Raw genomic sequence first — 13,053 nt, 5'->3', positions numbered from 1 at the left:
AAATAATAGTCTTCAACGTGTCACTGGACTTCTGTCTTGTATTAGTCTGTCGTAGACTAACATGGCCATCCCGGCTGCAACCATATTTACATATATTACAGTTTGGGTCTTTTCAGTTTTAAAAAACCCAGATAAACGTAGGGTTACAGTATAGAGGTTGAGAAGGAGAGCCAGTTTGGTGTAGTGGTTAAGTGTGTGGACTCATCTGGGAGAACCGGGTTTGATTCCCCACTCCTCCACCTGCAGCCGCTGGAATGGCCTTGGGTCAGCCATAACTCTGGCAGAGGTTGTCCTTGAAAGGACAGCTGCTGTGAGAGTCCTCTCAGCCCCACCCACCTCACAGGGTGTCTGTTGTGGGGGAGGAAGGGAAAGGAGATTGTGAGCTGCTCTGAGACTCCTCAGAGTGGAGGGCGGGATATAAATCTTTATCTTAAAAGGTTATGCTGTCTGGAAAAAGGGCCAGCGAACTTTTCCTCCCACTCCTCTAACATTAGACATGGCGGGGGGGGGGGGGAACACCTGTTGAAGCTGGTGGGCAACGCATTTGAAAGGCATTGCTTCTTCCCGGGAAACATGGGAACTCATAGCCACCGGATGCATCTGTGGCCACGTGCCTAGCTGGCTTTAAAAGGAAGAAGAATTGCAGATTTATACCCCGCCCTTCTCTCTGAATCAGAGACTCAGAGCGGCTTACAATCTCCTTTATCTTCCTCCCCAACAACACCCTGTGAGGTGGGTGGGGCTGAGAGGGCTCTCCCAGCAGCTGCCCTTTCAAGGAAAACCTTTGCCAGAGCTATGGCTGACCCAAGGCGATTCCAGCAGGTGCAAGTGGAGGAGTGGGGAATCAAACCCGGTTCTCCCAGATAAGATTTTGCACGCTTACCCACTACACCAAACTGGCTCTCTCAACTGGTCAAAGGGGAGGCTGATCGGTGGCCGTTGGTGACGGTGGCTAAATCGGACCTCCGGGTTTGGAGGCTGTCTACCTCAGTACCTTGAATCAGCAGCCCAAGTCTTACTCTACTGCAACTTTTAGGAGGCAGTGTGGGACCTTACAATTAGACCTCTTCTGTCTGATCATTGTGAATTGCCCGATGCAGGTTTAGTCTTTTTGAAAGCGTCCAATCGGTGTCCTCGCATCACAAAATTAGTGGCAAGATACCTGTCAGTTGTTATGATAATCAGGGAGCAAGGGAGCAAATGACAAATGCCGAGGAGGAGGAGGAGGATCTTATATCTGTCTTTCTCTTCTGAAAAATATGACCCATTTTATATCTTTTTGGATGGGGCTGGATTGGCAGCCTCCCTCTGTGCACCGGCTGCTGGGGAGGACAACAGCCTGGATGGGTTTTAGCCTCAACACCCTGCTTGGAGCTTTCTAGGGCACGCAGCTGACTACTGCGGGAAACAGGAAGGAAGGAGGAGGAGGAGGAGATTGGATGTATACCAGCTTCAAGAGGAGATTGGATCACCATATGGAGCAGAGGTCCATCAGTGGCTATTAGCCACAGCTTATTGGTGGAACTCTCTGTCTGGGGCAGTGATGCACTGTATTCTGGGTGCTTGGGGGGGCGGGTGCGAAGTGGGAGGGCTTCTAGTGTGCTGGCCCCACTCATGGACCTCCTGATGGCACTTGGGGTTTTTTTGGCACAGAGTATTGGACTGGATGGGCACAGAGTATTGGACTGGATGGGCCACTGGCCTGAGCCAACATGGTTTCTCTTATGTTCCTCCTGATGGTACTTGGGGTTTTTTGGCCACTGTGTGACACAGAGTGTTGGACTGGATGGGCCATTGGCCTGAGCCAACATGGTTTCTCTTATGTTCTTATGGACCTCCTGATGGAACTTGGGGGTTTTTGGCCACTGTGTGTCACAGAATGTTGGACTGGATGGGCCACTGGCCTGAGCCAACATAATTTCTCTTATGTTCTTATGCCCTTCGCTAGCCCAAGGAGTCTCAGAGTGGCTTACAAATCTCCTTTCCCTTCCCCTCCCCACAACAGACACCCCGTGAGTAAGCCGGGGCTGAGAGAGCTCTGACGGAAACTGCTCTTCGGAGGAACAGCTCTGTGAGAACTTGTGGCCGACTCAAGGTCACATCAGTAGGTGCAAGCGGAGGAGTGGGGAATCAAACTCGGTTCTCCCAGATCAGAGTCCGCACACTTCACCACGACACCCAACTGGCCCTCCGGTGGCCTCGATAGGTCTGGCCCAGCAGGACTGTCTCCAATGCCGGCTGCCTCACCTGCAAGCGACGTCGATGTCGCAGTCTTTGTCAATGTAACAGGGGCTCTTTCCGCCCAGCTCAAGGGTGACGGGGGTGAGGTGCTTGGCGGCGGCCGCCATGACGATTTTGCCCACGGGGCTGCTGCCCGTGTAGAGGATGTGGTCGAACTTCTGTTTCAGCACCTCCGTTGTCTCAGGCACCCCTCCGTTGATAACTGGGTACAAGTCCTGGGGGGAGCAACACAGGAGGAAAGTCGACAGGCAGCTCGGACCCGGCAGGAACAAAAGAAACAAACCCGTCTTTCACTCTTGTGAAAATCTTGGGATTGGGAAGGGATTTATGGGATCCCAAGAAATAAAGCAGCTGACTCTTAAGTGCACCCAGAAGTCCGGGAACCGCTGTCAGAGTCCAGGACACGCTGCGGGTATCTGCTAAGAGGTCACAAAAGCAGAGAAGGCAGAAGAAGAAAAAGAAGACTGTAGATTTATGCCCTACCCACCCTTCTCTCTGAATCAGAGTCTCAGAGTGGTGTCAAGCATTGTGTCTTCTTATTGTTGCTTTATTGTTATGCCTATATTACAGACTGTTAGATTAAAGAAATGCACATCAAAGTAGTGTAACCTTCCTTTAGTTCCCACTAGCAGCAAATGCAGGAATGTCCGCTTTGAAGATAAGACCTCCTGGAATACTTTCTCAGACTCATGTTGAGAGACTGAATCCAGGATGTAACAGACTGCAATAGTAGATAACTAAACAAGCGTGTGAATTTCACACGTTAGGACAGAGATTCCTGAAAGGTCTTTGATGTGTCCCCTTAAAGCTAGTGCTTTTGAATTACACTGTATCACTTCCAATCTCCTGCTCAACTGAGTAACAATTATTATCAATAAACCAATACTTTGTTTCAAAATCAAGGACTGGTTATTTTGAAATCTAATGCTTGACATTTTGGAAGTGATCCTTTAAAAGTTCAACTGACCTGGCAACTTTCAAGCTGGATGGCTGAAGGAGCACCAGCTAACAGTGAACCGATTAACCCAGTGGAGAGAATAGAAGTGCGGACCGCCCCCCCTTGGCATATCATCGACGCCTGACAAGTCGGGGGGCGCGGGTCCCCTCTACACGTACAGCAGCTATTCATCACCCCCCAGAAGTGGGAATCGCAAACATCCATGGACTTTATTGTAGAACTGCCCACTTCCCAAGGCAAGACAGTGATCCTGGTGGTTGTAGACACTTTCTCAAAACAGGCTCACTTTATTCTGTGTAAAAAATTACCCAATGCAAAGAAGTTGGCGTACTTATTTTTTCAGCACGTGCTTAAAGTACACTCATTCCCTGACCAGGTCATCAGCAACAGGGGCCCACAGTTAGTTGCCAACTTCTGGCGGGAGTTTTGCAAATTGACCAGAATGGAGCAGGGATTGAGCTCCGCCTACCACCTGCAGACAGACGGCCAGAAGGAACGTGTTAATTCGCTTCTAGAACAATATTTACGGTGCTATGTAAACTACCAGCAGACGAACTGGGTAGAGCTGTTGCCCTTTGCAGAATACGGGTACAATAATAGCATCCACAGCTCCACCAAGACCTCCCCGTTCAAAGTCGTGAATGGGTATGAAGGGAAACTCTTTCCACTATTACCAGGGGGCAGTGACAACTCAACCCCGTCTTCATTCGAACAATGGTGGGGGACATTGGGGAAAGGGTGGAAGGTAATTCAGGAGAATCTAGAAGCGGCCAAAGAGGAATACAAAAAGCAATACGATAAAAAACATGCCCCAGAGTGGGATTTCAAAGTGGGAGAGACTGTGTTCCTATCTACAAAAAATCTGCCGTTGCCACAAACCTTCAGGAAACTGGCATTCAAATATTTGGGTCCCTTGAAAATAAAGAGAGTAATAAACAAGGTAACTGTGGAACTGGAATTGCCCAAATTGTTTAGTAAAATACACCCTGTTTTCCATTGCAGCCTTCTACGGTGAGATCCGGGGACTACGAGCTGGCATCCCCGCCTGCCGGCGCCCAGTCCGATTCAAGTGAAGGGTCAGAGTCACCATGAGATGCAAGAGATCTTGGATGCTAAGATAAAGAGGGGATTACTCTACTTTTTAATACGATGGAAATACTTTCCCCCAAGCTGTGATGAGTGGGTAGAAGCATCCAATGTACGGGCCCCGATCCTGGTGAAAAGATTTTACCTACTGCACCCAGACAAGCCTCGAGCAAGAGCTTAAAGGGGGCAGTATGTCAAGCATTGTGTCTTCTTATTCTTGCTTTATTGCTATGCCTATATTACAGACTGTTAGATTAAAGAAATGCACATCAAAGTAGTGTAACCTTCCTTTAGTTCCCACTAGCAGCAAATGCAGGAATGTCTGCTTTGAAGATAAGACCTCCTGGAATACTTTCTCAGGCTCATGTTGAGAGACTGAATCCAGGATGTAGCAAACCGCAATAGTAGATAAAAAAACAAGCATGTGAATTTCACACGTTAGGATAGAGATTCCTGAAAGGTCTTTGATGTGCCCCCTTAAAGCTAGTGCTTTTGAATTACACTGTATCACTTCAAATCTCGTGCTCAACTGAGTAACATGGATTATCAATAAACCAATACTTTGTTTCAAAATCAAGGACTGGTTATTTTGAAATCTAATGCTTGACAAGCGGCCTACAATCTCCCATATCTTCTCCCCAAATAAGAATTCCAATCATCATCCTCGCCAAAAACGTGCAGTTGTAAAAACCCTCATCCACCGAGCATCACGTATCTGTGATCCAAGCCAACTCCAGCAAGAGCTACACCACCTCAACCAGTCACTGCAGGCCAATGGATACTCCCAACAAGAAATTAGAAGAGCCCTCCATCCCAGGAAACCATCCACACCAAATCCCGAGCCACACACAAATGTAGGTACAGCCTTCCTGCCCTACATAAAAACTGTCACCAACCGCATTGGCAAAATTCTCAAACACCACAATGTGGACACAGTCTTCAAGCCCACACAACAGATCCGCCACATGCTGCGCTCTGCCAAAGACATGAGAGATCCACTTTCAACCCCTGGAGTCTACAAAATACCCTGCTCCTGTGGTGCAGTCTATGTTGGCACTACCCAACGCAGTATCAACACCCGCCTCGCGGAACACAAGAGACACTGTCGCTTGTTTCAGCCAGAAAAATCAGCTGTCGCTGAACATGCACTTCAAGAAGACCACGTCATCCACTTTGAAAGAACTGAAGTCCTTTCTACGGTCTCACATTATCACACCCACCTGAACAGAGAAGCTACTGAGATTTACAAACACCAGCACAACTTTAACAGAAAGGAAGAAGGCATTTCCATCCACCATTCTTGGTATCCAGCTCTGTAAAACACCCTACAGACTACAAATTGCAGAAGGTCACAGAACAACCAGCACATTCCAGAGAACAATCAGCACAATCAACAACCATCTTTCTTATCTTCACACCCCTTCCAACCCTCCCAGCAATCAACACAGAACAATGGTCACATTCCACAGCCAGTTTCCTTATCACCACCCTTCCAGGAAGCCCCACCAAACAATGGGTACATTCACAAACCAATTGCCCTCTCACCACTCCCCCTCCAGCCTAGAAATAGCAGCTCTCCAGCAGCCCTGGCCTCACTTAATGCACAGCAGCCAAGAAGGCCAGAACGCCTGCTCCGGCTGCAACGCCACTGAGGATGTTCTCCGCAGCTGAGAACGAAACGTCTGGAAGAAAAACTTTCTCCAGCAGAACACGGCATTTGAGCCCGAAAGATTCTACAAACCCTAACGATGATGCCAGCCGTGAAAACCTGAAATCTTTGATAAGACAAGAGTCAGTTGCTCGGGGGCCTGATAGGAGCCTTCCGGGGGCCTGATTCGGCTGCCGGGCCGCACGTTTGACACCCCTGGACTAAGGTTTCCTACTGTTCAGAGTGAAGCGCCAACACCCCTGCCCCCTGATGAAAAGCAGTAAAAACCATGCAAATGAGGAGGCCCCACCCGAATCTGCAGAATCTATACCCATTGCAGAGTTTGGTACAAAATATGGACTGCGTGGAAACAAGAACTCTGCATTGTGCCTGAGCAAGGAAAAGTCACAGCTGGAGGCCCTGGACCGGAGAGGGGAAGCCTTCACAATGTCCCACCATGCCTACCTTGTCCAGGTACTGTGGGACCAACTCCTCGAGGAGCTTGGCGGTGTGTTCGCTGACCTCGGAGGGCTTCATCACGACGGCGTTCCCTGAAAGAGACAAGCAGGTCAAGTCCAGCGCCCGCATTTCTGCCTGGCCCTCAGGGCACTGGGCACAAGACCGCCCCTCTCCTCCACCGCAGCCTCGCGTCAAGCCCGTGAGGTCAGTTAGACGGAAAGGAAAACACTCCGCTTGATCGCTGTGTCAGGATTTGGACACTGGTCTGCCTCCACCTGAGGCAGACACTCTCACCGCTACTCTTTACTGCAGGCAGCCTGCAATATAGGAAAATGGGATGGTGTGTGTATGGAGAAGTGGGGCATGCCCTGCGCTCCTGGGCTAAAGGGAACGGCACCCAAATTCTGAGCTGGAACAAAATCATGGTTGCTTACACATGTGCACGAACTTGCAAAAGTTTTCCTATATAAGTGCTCGGCACCTTGAAGGCCATCTCTCCCTCTCCCCAAGAGGTGCAGTTTGCGGGACTGGGCGCTGCAGAATTCAATCTCCACAGCACCTTGGCTTTTGATGATGACAATGACATTGGATTTATATCCTGCCCTCCACTCCAAATCTCAGAGGCTCAGAGTGGCTCACAATCTCCTTTATCTTCCTCCCGCACAACAGACACCCTACAAGGTAGGTGGGGCTGAGAGGGCTCTCCCAGCAGCTGCCCTTTCAAGGACAACCTCTGCCAGAGCCATGGCTGACCCAAGGCCATTCCAGCAGGTACAAAAACAAATTCCCAACCTCATGGATGCAAAGAGGTGGCTGAAAGCACCAGCCCCGGTGAAATCTCAGAAGCCAGAAAGGGTTTTCCAGTGGGGTGAGATTTCCCCCTGTACTGCTCGGCTAATTTTGAACATGGCAACATAAGTGAAGCCATGCTGGATCATGCCAATGGCCCATCCAATCCAACACTCTGTTACATAGCAGCCAAAAAAACCCCAGGTGCCATCAGGAGGTCCTCTAGTGGGGCCAGGACACTAGAAGCCCTCCCACTGTTGCCTCCCACAAGCACCAAGAATACAGAGCATCGCTGCCCCAGAGAGTTCCAACAATACGCTGTGGCTAATAGCTACTGATGGACCTCTGCTGCACATGTTTATCCATTCCCCTCTATGCTTGTAGCTGCCGCCACCCTTTGGGTGAAGAAGTCCTTCATTTGATCCGTTCTAACCCAGCAATTTCATTGAGTGCCCACCAGTTCTTGTATTGTGAGAAAGGGAGAAAAATACTTCTTTCTCTGCCTTCTCTGTCCCATGCATAATATTGCAAACCTCTATCATGTCACCCCTCGTGCATGTACGAGGACCAAGAAGTCCTGCTCTGCCTTTTCTTTCTTAGTGGTTGTATTACAAGACTCTCAGCGAACTTGGTTTTGCCCATTTCCCCCTGTGCTCACGGGCAGTCCCAGTGCTCCAGAGAAGGGACTGGCTTACCTGCTGCGATGGCCCCGATCACAGGGTGCAAGGTGAGGTTCAGGGGATAGTTCCAGGTCCCAATGACCAGGACCGTGCCCAGGGGCTCGTGGTGGATGTAGGCGTCGTCCATCATGACCATGATGTTCTTCTCCACGCGCTGCGGGGCAGTCCATTCGGGGAGTTTGCTCACCGCCAGCTCGATCTCCGCCAGCATCGCCATGATCTCGAAGCTGTAGGAGTTGAAGGAGCTCTGTGGAAGAGCCGAGAGGGCGAAGGGTTGGCAGGCCAGGAAAGAAAATGGGGTGTGTGTGTTGGGGGGGAGGGGGTTGTTATCTGAAAGTCTGGCCTGACTGGCAAGGAAAGCAACTATAAGAGGCAGCCTGACCAGCCTGCTTGCGCCAAGAAGCTGGCAGCACCATGCAACGCTTTAAGTTCCCATTCACATGCACGCCTTTCTTGGAGCCTTTTGCTTTCCCCCATAGAATATGTTCTCATGGGGAAAGGGGAGAAAGGGGAGAGGGGGTTCACTCAAATCCACTTCTTCCCCCAACAGAGCTGGGAGGTCGCATCTTGGGTTCCTTCCCCCATGGCCTTCCTGAACCACTCACTCTGATTGGCACAAAAGCGGAGTTCCTCAGTTTCGTGAGTCCCGTACAGAAGAGTGAGGTCAACCAATGGAGGCAAAAAGGGGCTCCCTACAACTCACGCAGGAGGGCCTGGCACCCACCAACAGGCAACTGACAGGATGCCCCCAGGGGGGTTGCGATGCACAGCAGGCTGTCCCTACACACACACACACACTTCCAAGATCATATCATCTTATTATTCCTATACCTTTCAGTTTATTTCCCCCTCCCCTGGTATTGGTACCGAGAATTCTCAGCAAAGTTGCAAAGTAAGATCTGTGTTGTTTAAACTTTGAACAAACATGTCTTGTCTTTACTTGTACTCATGCTTCAGCGCATACTAATATCTTCTTGTCTATTTTTGCTGATGGGCAAAATCAACTGAGTAGGAGGGGTTTATCGGCTTAGAAGAAGAAGAATTGCAGATTTATACCCCGCCCTTCTCTCTGAAACAGAGACTCAGAGCGGCTTACAATCTCCTATGTCTTCTCCCCCCACAACAGACACCCTGTGAGGTGGGTGGGGCTGAGAGGGCTCTCACAGCAGCTGCCCTTTCAAGGACAACCTCTGTCAGAGCTCTGGCTGACCCAAGGCCATTCCAGCAGGTGCAAGTGGAGGAGTGGGGAATCAAACCCGGTTCTCCCAGATAAGAGTCCGCACACTTAACCACTACACCAAACTGGCTCTCCAAACTGGCTTAGGGAGGAAACGAAGTATGGACAAGATATTTTTTTTAGTCTGTCCTTGATTTTATACTAAATTTAGATGTTTATCATTTCAAATGGCATTTTCTTTTATAATATAATTGTATTGCCTCCTACTTCCTGTTCCAGTATCACACACATGTGCACGCATGCACACTCCTAGGATAAAAAGAACAATGGGCACTTTGCCAGCTTGTTTATTACGTGAACTCTTCTGGCTGGTTATAACCAGGGTTTTTTTGGTAGAAAAAGTCCAGCAAGAACATATTTGCATATTAGGCCACACCCCCGACACCAGCATTGTTTCGCACAGGGCTTTTTTGGTAGAGAAGGCCCAGCAGGAACTCATTTGCATATCAGGCCACATCCCCTGATGCCAAGCCAGACGGGACTGCATTCCTATGCGTTCCTGCTCAAAAAAAAAATCCCTGGTTATAACAAAGACATGGAAGGAAGCAGGCAATGTGGGCGGGGGTCCAGCAATGCAGCTGTGAGAGGACCACCCCCTGACTTATTAGGAGGCAGCAGGCCTCTCCTTTCAACCTGCCCCCTCCCACAATAATCTTCAATGGCCATTGCCTGCAGGGGGAAAGGGGTTTCCCAGAAGCCACTGCAGGGAGCAGGTGGGATGCCTTCGGGCAAGGGTCCTCAACCTTTTCGAGCCTGGGGGCACATCTGAGATTCTGACATGGCTGTCATAAAATGGCCACCGCAGAAGGCGGAGCCAGCCACACAACGGTGGCCGCGACTTAACTTCAGTGACCCAGCGCAGAGCCTCTGGCAGCTGCCATAGCAACAGTTAAAAAATAAAACCCTGAAAAATGCACTCCTCGGCCAGTTCAATATATCACAGTGAACTTTATGCGTATTGCACAACAGTAAATGTGAAGTCATATACAGTTTCTCTATTAACACAAAACGTTTAAAATCCTATGTCTCCAGCAGTAGCAAAGCACTGGTGAGTTACACAGTCCACATCTCATTCAACAAGCCCACTCTACAAAACAACAGTCTTTCCAACAGAGTGCTCAAGGGATTATTTAACAAGGCAAAAAAACTCTGGAAGACAATGAAACTCTCTTGAAACTGGAAGACAATGAAGTCTCTCGCTCCTGAGGTCCTTTGCCTGACTGGAAAGGAACAGAATCATAGAGTTGGAAGGGACCTCCAGGGTCATCTAGTCCAAACCCTGCACAATAAGGTCTTGTTCAAGGGCTGGGATTTCCTCCTCACCAGTAATTTACACGGAGCGGTAAAGCCTTCCACAGTTGCACAAGTGGGCACTCTGACCTACAGTTTAAGAAACTGAGACGCCCAAGCTAAACTGAGTGCTGTCAACACAGGAGCCCATTTTTGCTAAGAAACAAAACCCTGCACAGCCAATTCAATCTCTAATTCTCAGCCAGAAGCCCCGCCTGGCCCCGCCCACTTCCTAAAAACACTCGGACGGCACCTGAAAGGGTGCTGTGGTGCCCAGGGGCAGCGTGTGGGGCCTCTCTGCTTTAGAGTGGCAGGGGGCAGCCCAGAATGGGGGAGTGGAGGAAGGGGGTAATGCACCCTGTGGAGATCCGCTTTGAGGGCATCGGTGAACTCCTTCTCCCTCTCTTTCAGCATCCTCTCGACGGCCTTCAGCTGCTGGATGCGGAATTCCAAGGGGCGCGTTTTGCCAGTGTTGAAGGCGTTCCTGGCCCGCTCCACCGTTTGCTTAATCTTCTCCATGGCTTCTTGAAGGCTGGCGAGAGAGAATCGCAACAGGCCGCTTGAAACCCTCGTGTGCGGCGATGCAAAGCTCAGCTTCGCTCTTATTTATTGACTTTATTTTATTACACTTACATCCCGCCCTCCCCTGATGGGCTCCGGTGGCGAACAGCAATTGAAATAACACAGAATTTAATCATTACAATAAAATCCTTAAAACATCTCAAACGTATACAGTTTGGGGGAGCATTTCAACTCACCGGTTAACATGGGTTTCGAAAGGACAAAACATACAAACAATACTGAAATTAGTTAAATCACGTCATGGGGATTGCATTTCAGGTGCGCGATGGCTGAAGTCGACCTGCAGGGTGGGCAAGGCAGCCAAACAAACGGAAGTTCTCACCGATTCCAGTGAGAGTATACCAGGGGAGGAATCTACAGCACGACCATCTAGCAGGGAAGTAAGCAGCCCTCAATGCTGGTTAATAAAGTTGGAAAACCAGCCCTGATCTGGATAGCCCAGGCCAGCTTGACCTCCTCAGATCTTGGAAGCTAAGCAGGGCTGACTCTGGCAAGTCCTTGGATGGGAGACCTCCAAGGAATACCAGGGCAGGGAGGCAGAGGCAGGCTGGATCAAGCCATTTTTCTGAACATCCTTCATTCCCCAGTAGGGGGCACCAGAAGTTGCCACGACTTCCAGGCATGCACAAACATATCCCCACACACACACACAAAGCCAAAAAACCAACCCCACTCACACCTGTGGGCAAAATTGGAGCCTCTATATACTCAAGGGATTGTTCGGCGGTACAAAAGAATAGGACTGGCAATTCAACAAACAAGGAAAGGGAAAACACACATTGCAAAGGAGCCAGATTAGGACTGACTCTGCCCCAAGCCACACAGAACCTGGAAGCAGCTTAGAGTCAGTTCAAAGAAAAAGAAGGAGCCGAGAGAGAGAGAGAGCAGCCTGATCATGCCTTTAAGCAGGGGTGGCCAAACTTGCTTAAGTAAGAGCTGCATAGAATAAATGTCAGATGTCTGAGAGCCACAAGACACAAACGTCAGATATTTGAGAGCTGCAAGTCAGGAAGGAAGGAAAACAAATAGAATGGGGAGAGGGAGGACAGAGAGAGCAGTGGAAAGAAAGCAACTTTAACTTTAAATGCATTCTCCAAGCCACCAGCTGGCTTGGCTAAGTAATTTAAAGAGACAAATGCTTTGTGCAAGCCAGGCGACAGGACTTTGAGAGCCACAAAATATGTGTGAAAGAGCCACATGTGGCTCCCGAGCTGCAGCTTGGCCACCCCTGCCTTTGAGCGTTTACCGAATCCTGGAGGGGCAGACGGTTCCTGCCTCCCCCCCTCCCCCGGGCTGTAAGCACCCCGCCTTGCAATAATAGCATGAGCTGCAAAGCTCTTCAAGGATAGAGGGCGTCATGCAAATACCTGATTGCTAATAATAATGAGCTGAAGTTAAGCAGCAAAACTCCCACCTCGCCTTCCTTGTGCCTCCTGGCGTTCCAAAGTTGCCTGACGAGTTCCTTTTTTGGCCCACGCATGCCTACACCCCATGCCTCTCACCCCACCTCTCGGGCTCCCACACGGCTTAGAGCCAATATTTGCCACGTTGTTTGCCAGTTCTGTTTTCTCAGTTCTTCTTTCTGAAAGATGGAGGGGCCTGGCCCAGGAGAGCACAAGGAAGCCCTACAAACCCCCTTCAGGGCTGGGATCGTAGCCAGCGAGGCACCGTTCAGCACGCAAAGCAGATCAGGAAGCCAGCTCCCTCCACCGGCAGTGTTCCCTCTAAGCCGAATTAGCGTGAGCTAGCTCACAGATTTTGGAGGATTGGGGTGTGTGTGTGGCCTAACAGGCAAAGGAGTTCCTGCTACAGAAAAGACCCTACCCACAGGTACTCTGCAACTAATTCATGCCCCACAATGAGTGATCCCTCCTCTTAACGCCATACTGGAGAGCCACGCTTCCCTTCCAGTCAAACATAGCCGCCGAGGGTGCAGAACACCAAGCCTTGAGCTGATTTGCAACATATCAGGTTGGTGTAGTGGTTAAGTGTGCGGACTCTTACCTGGAGAACTGGGTTTGATTCCCCATTCCTCCACTTTCAGCTGCTGGAATGGCCTTGGGTTAGCCATAGCTCTCATAGG

The 13,053-nt window shown here is 49.9% G+C and overlaps 1 protein-coding gene across 3 annotated transcripts in view; it reads right to left on the bottom strand.

The window, feature by feature from the left end:
• The window catches only part of LOC132586872 (aldehyde dehydrogenase, dimeric NADP-preferring-like), a 36,682-nt gene extending 25,758 nt beyond the window's left edge, over positions 1 to 10,924 (bottom strand). For all 3 annotated transcript variants that reach the window (XM_060259012.1, XM_060259013.1, XM_060259014.1), the window contains exons 1-4: positions 10,746 to 10,924; positions 7,877 to 8,108; positions 6,399 to 6,484; positions 2,248 to 2,456 (exon numbers count right to left, since the gene is read on the bottom strand). In XM_060259012.1, coding sequence (XP_060114995.1) covers positions 2,248 to 2,456; positions 6,399 to 6,484; positions 7,877 to 8,108; positions 10,746 to 10,907 — 689 coding nt within the window. In that variant the 5' untranslated portion in view covers positions 10,908 to 10,924. The remainder of the gene's footprint in view (positions 1 to 2,247; positions 2,457 to 6,398; positions 6,485 to 7,876; positions 8,109 to 10,745) is intronic.
• Between the last annotated feature and the right edge of the window lie 2,129 nt (positions 10,925 to 13,053).

The sequence above is a fragment of the Heteronotia binoei genome, chromosome 18, assembly GCF_032191835.1.
Source record: "Heteronotia binoei isolate CCM8104 ecotype False Entrance Well chromosome 18, APGP_CSIRO_Hbin_v1, whole genome shotgun sequence".
Lineage (NCBI taxonomy): Eukaryota > Metazoa > Chordata > Lepidosauria > Squamata > Gekkonidae > Heteronotia > Heteronotia binoei.
Note: the sequence above shows the minus strand (reverse complement) of the source record. Positions and strands in the feature narration are given on the sequence as shown.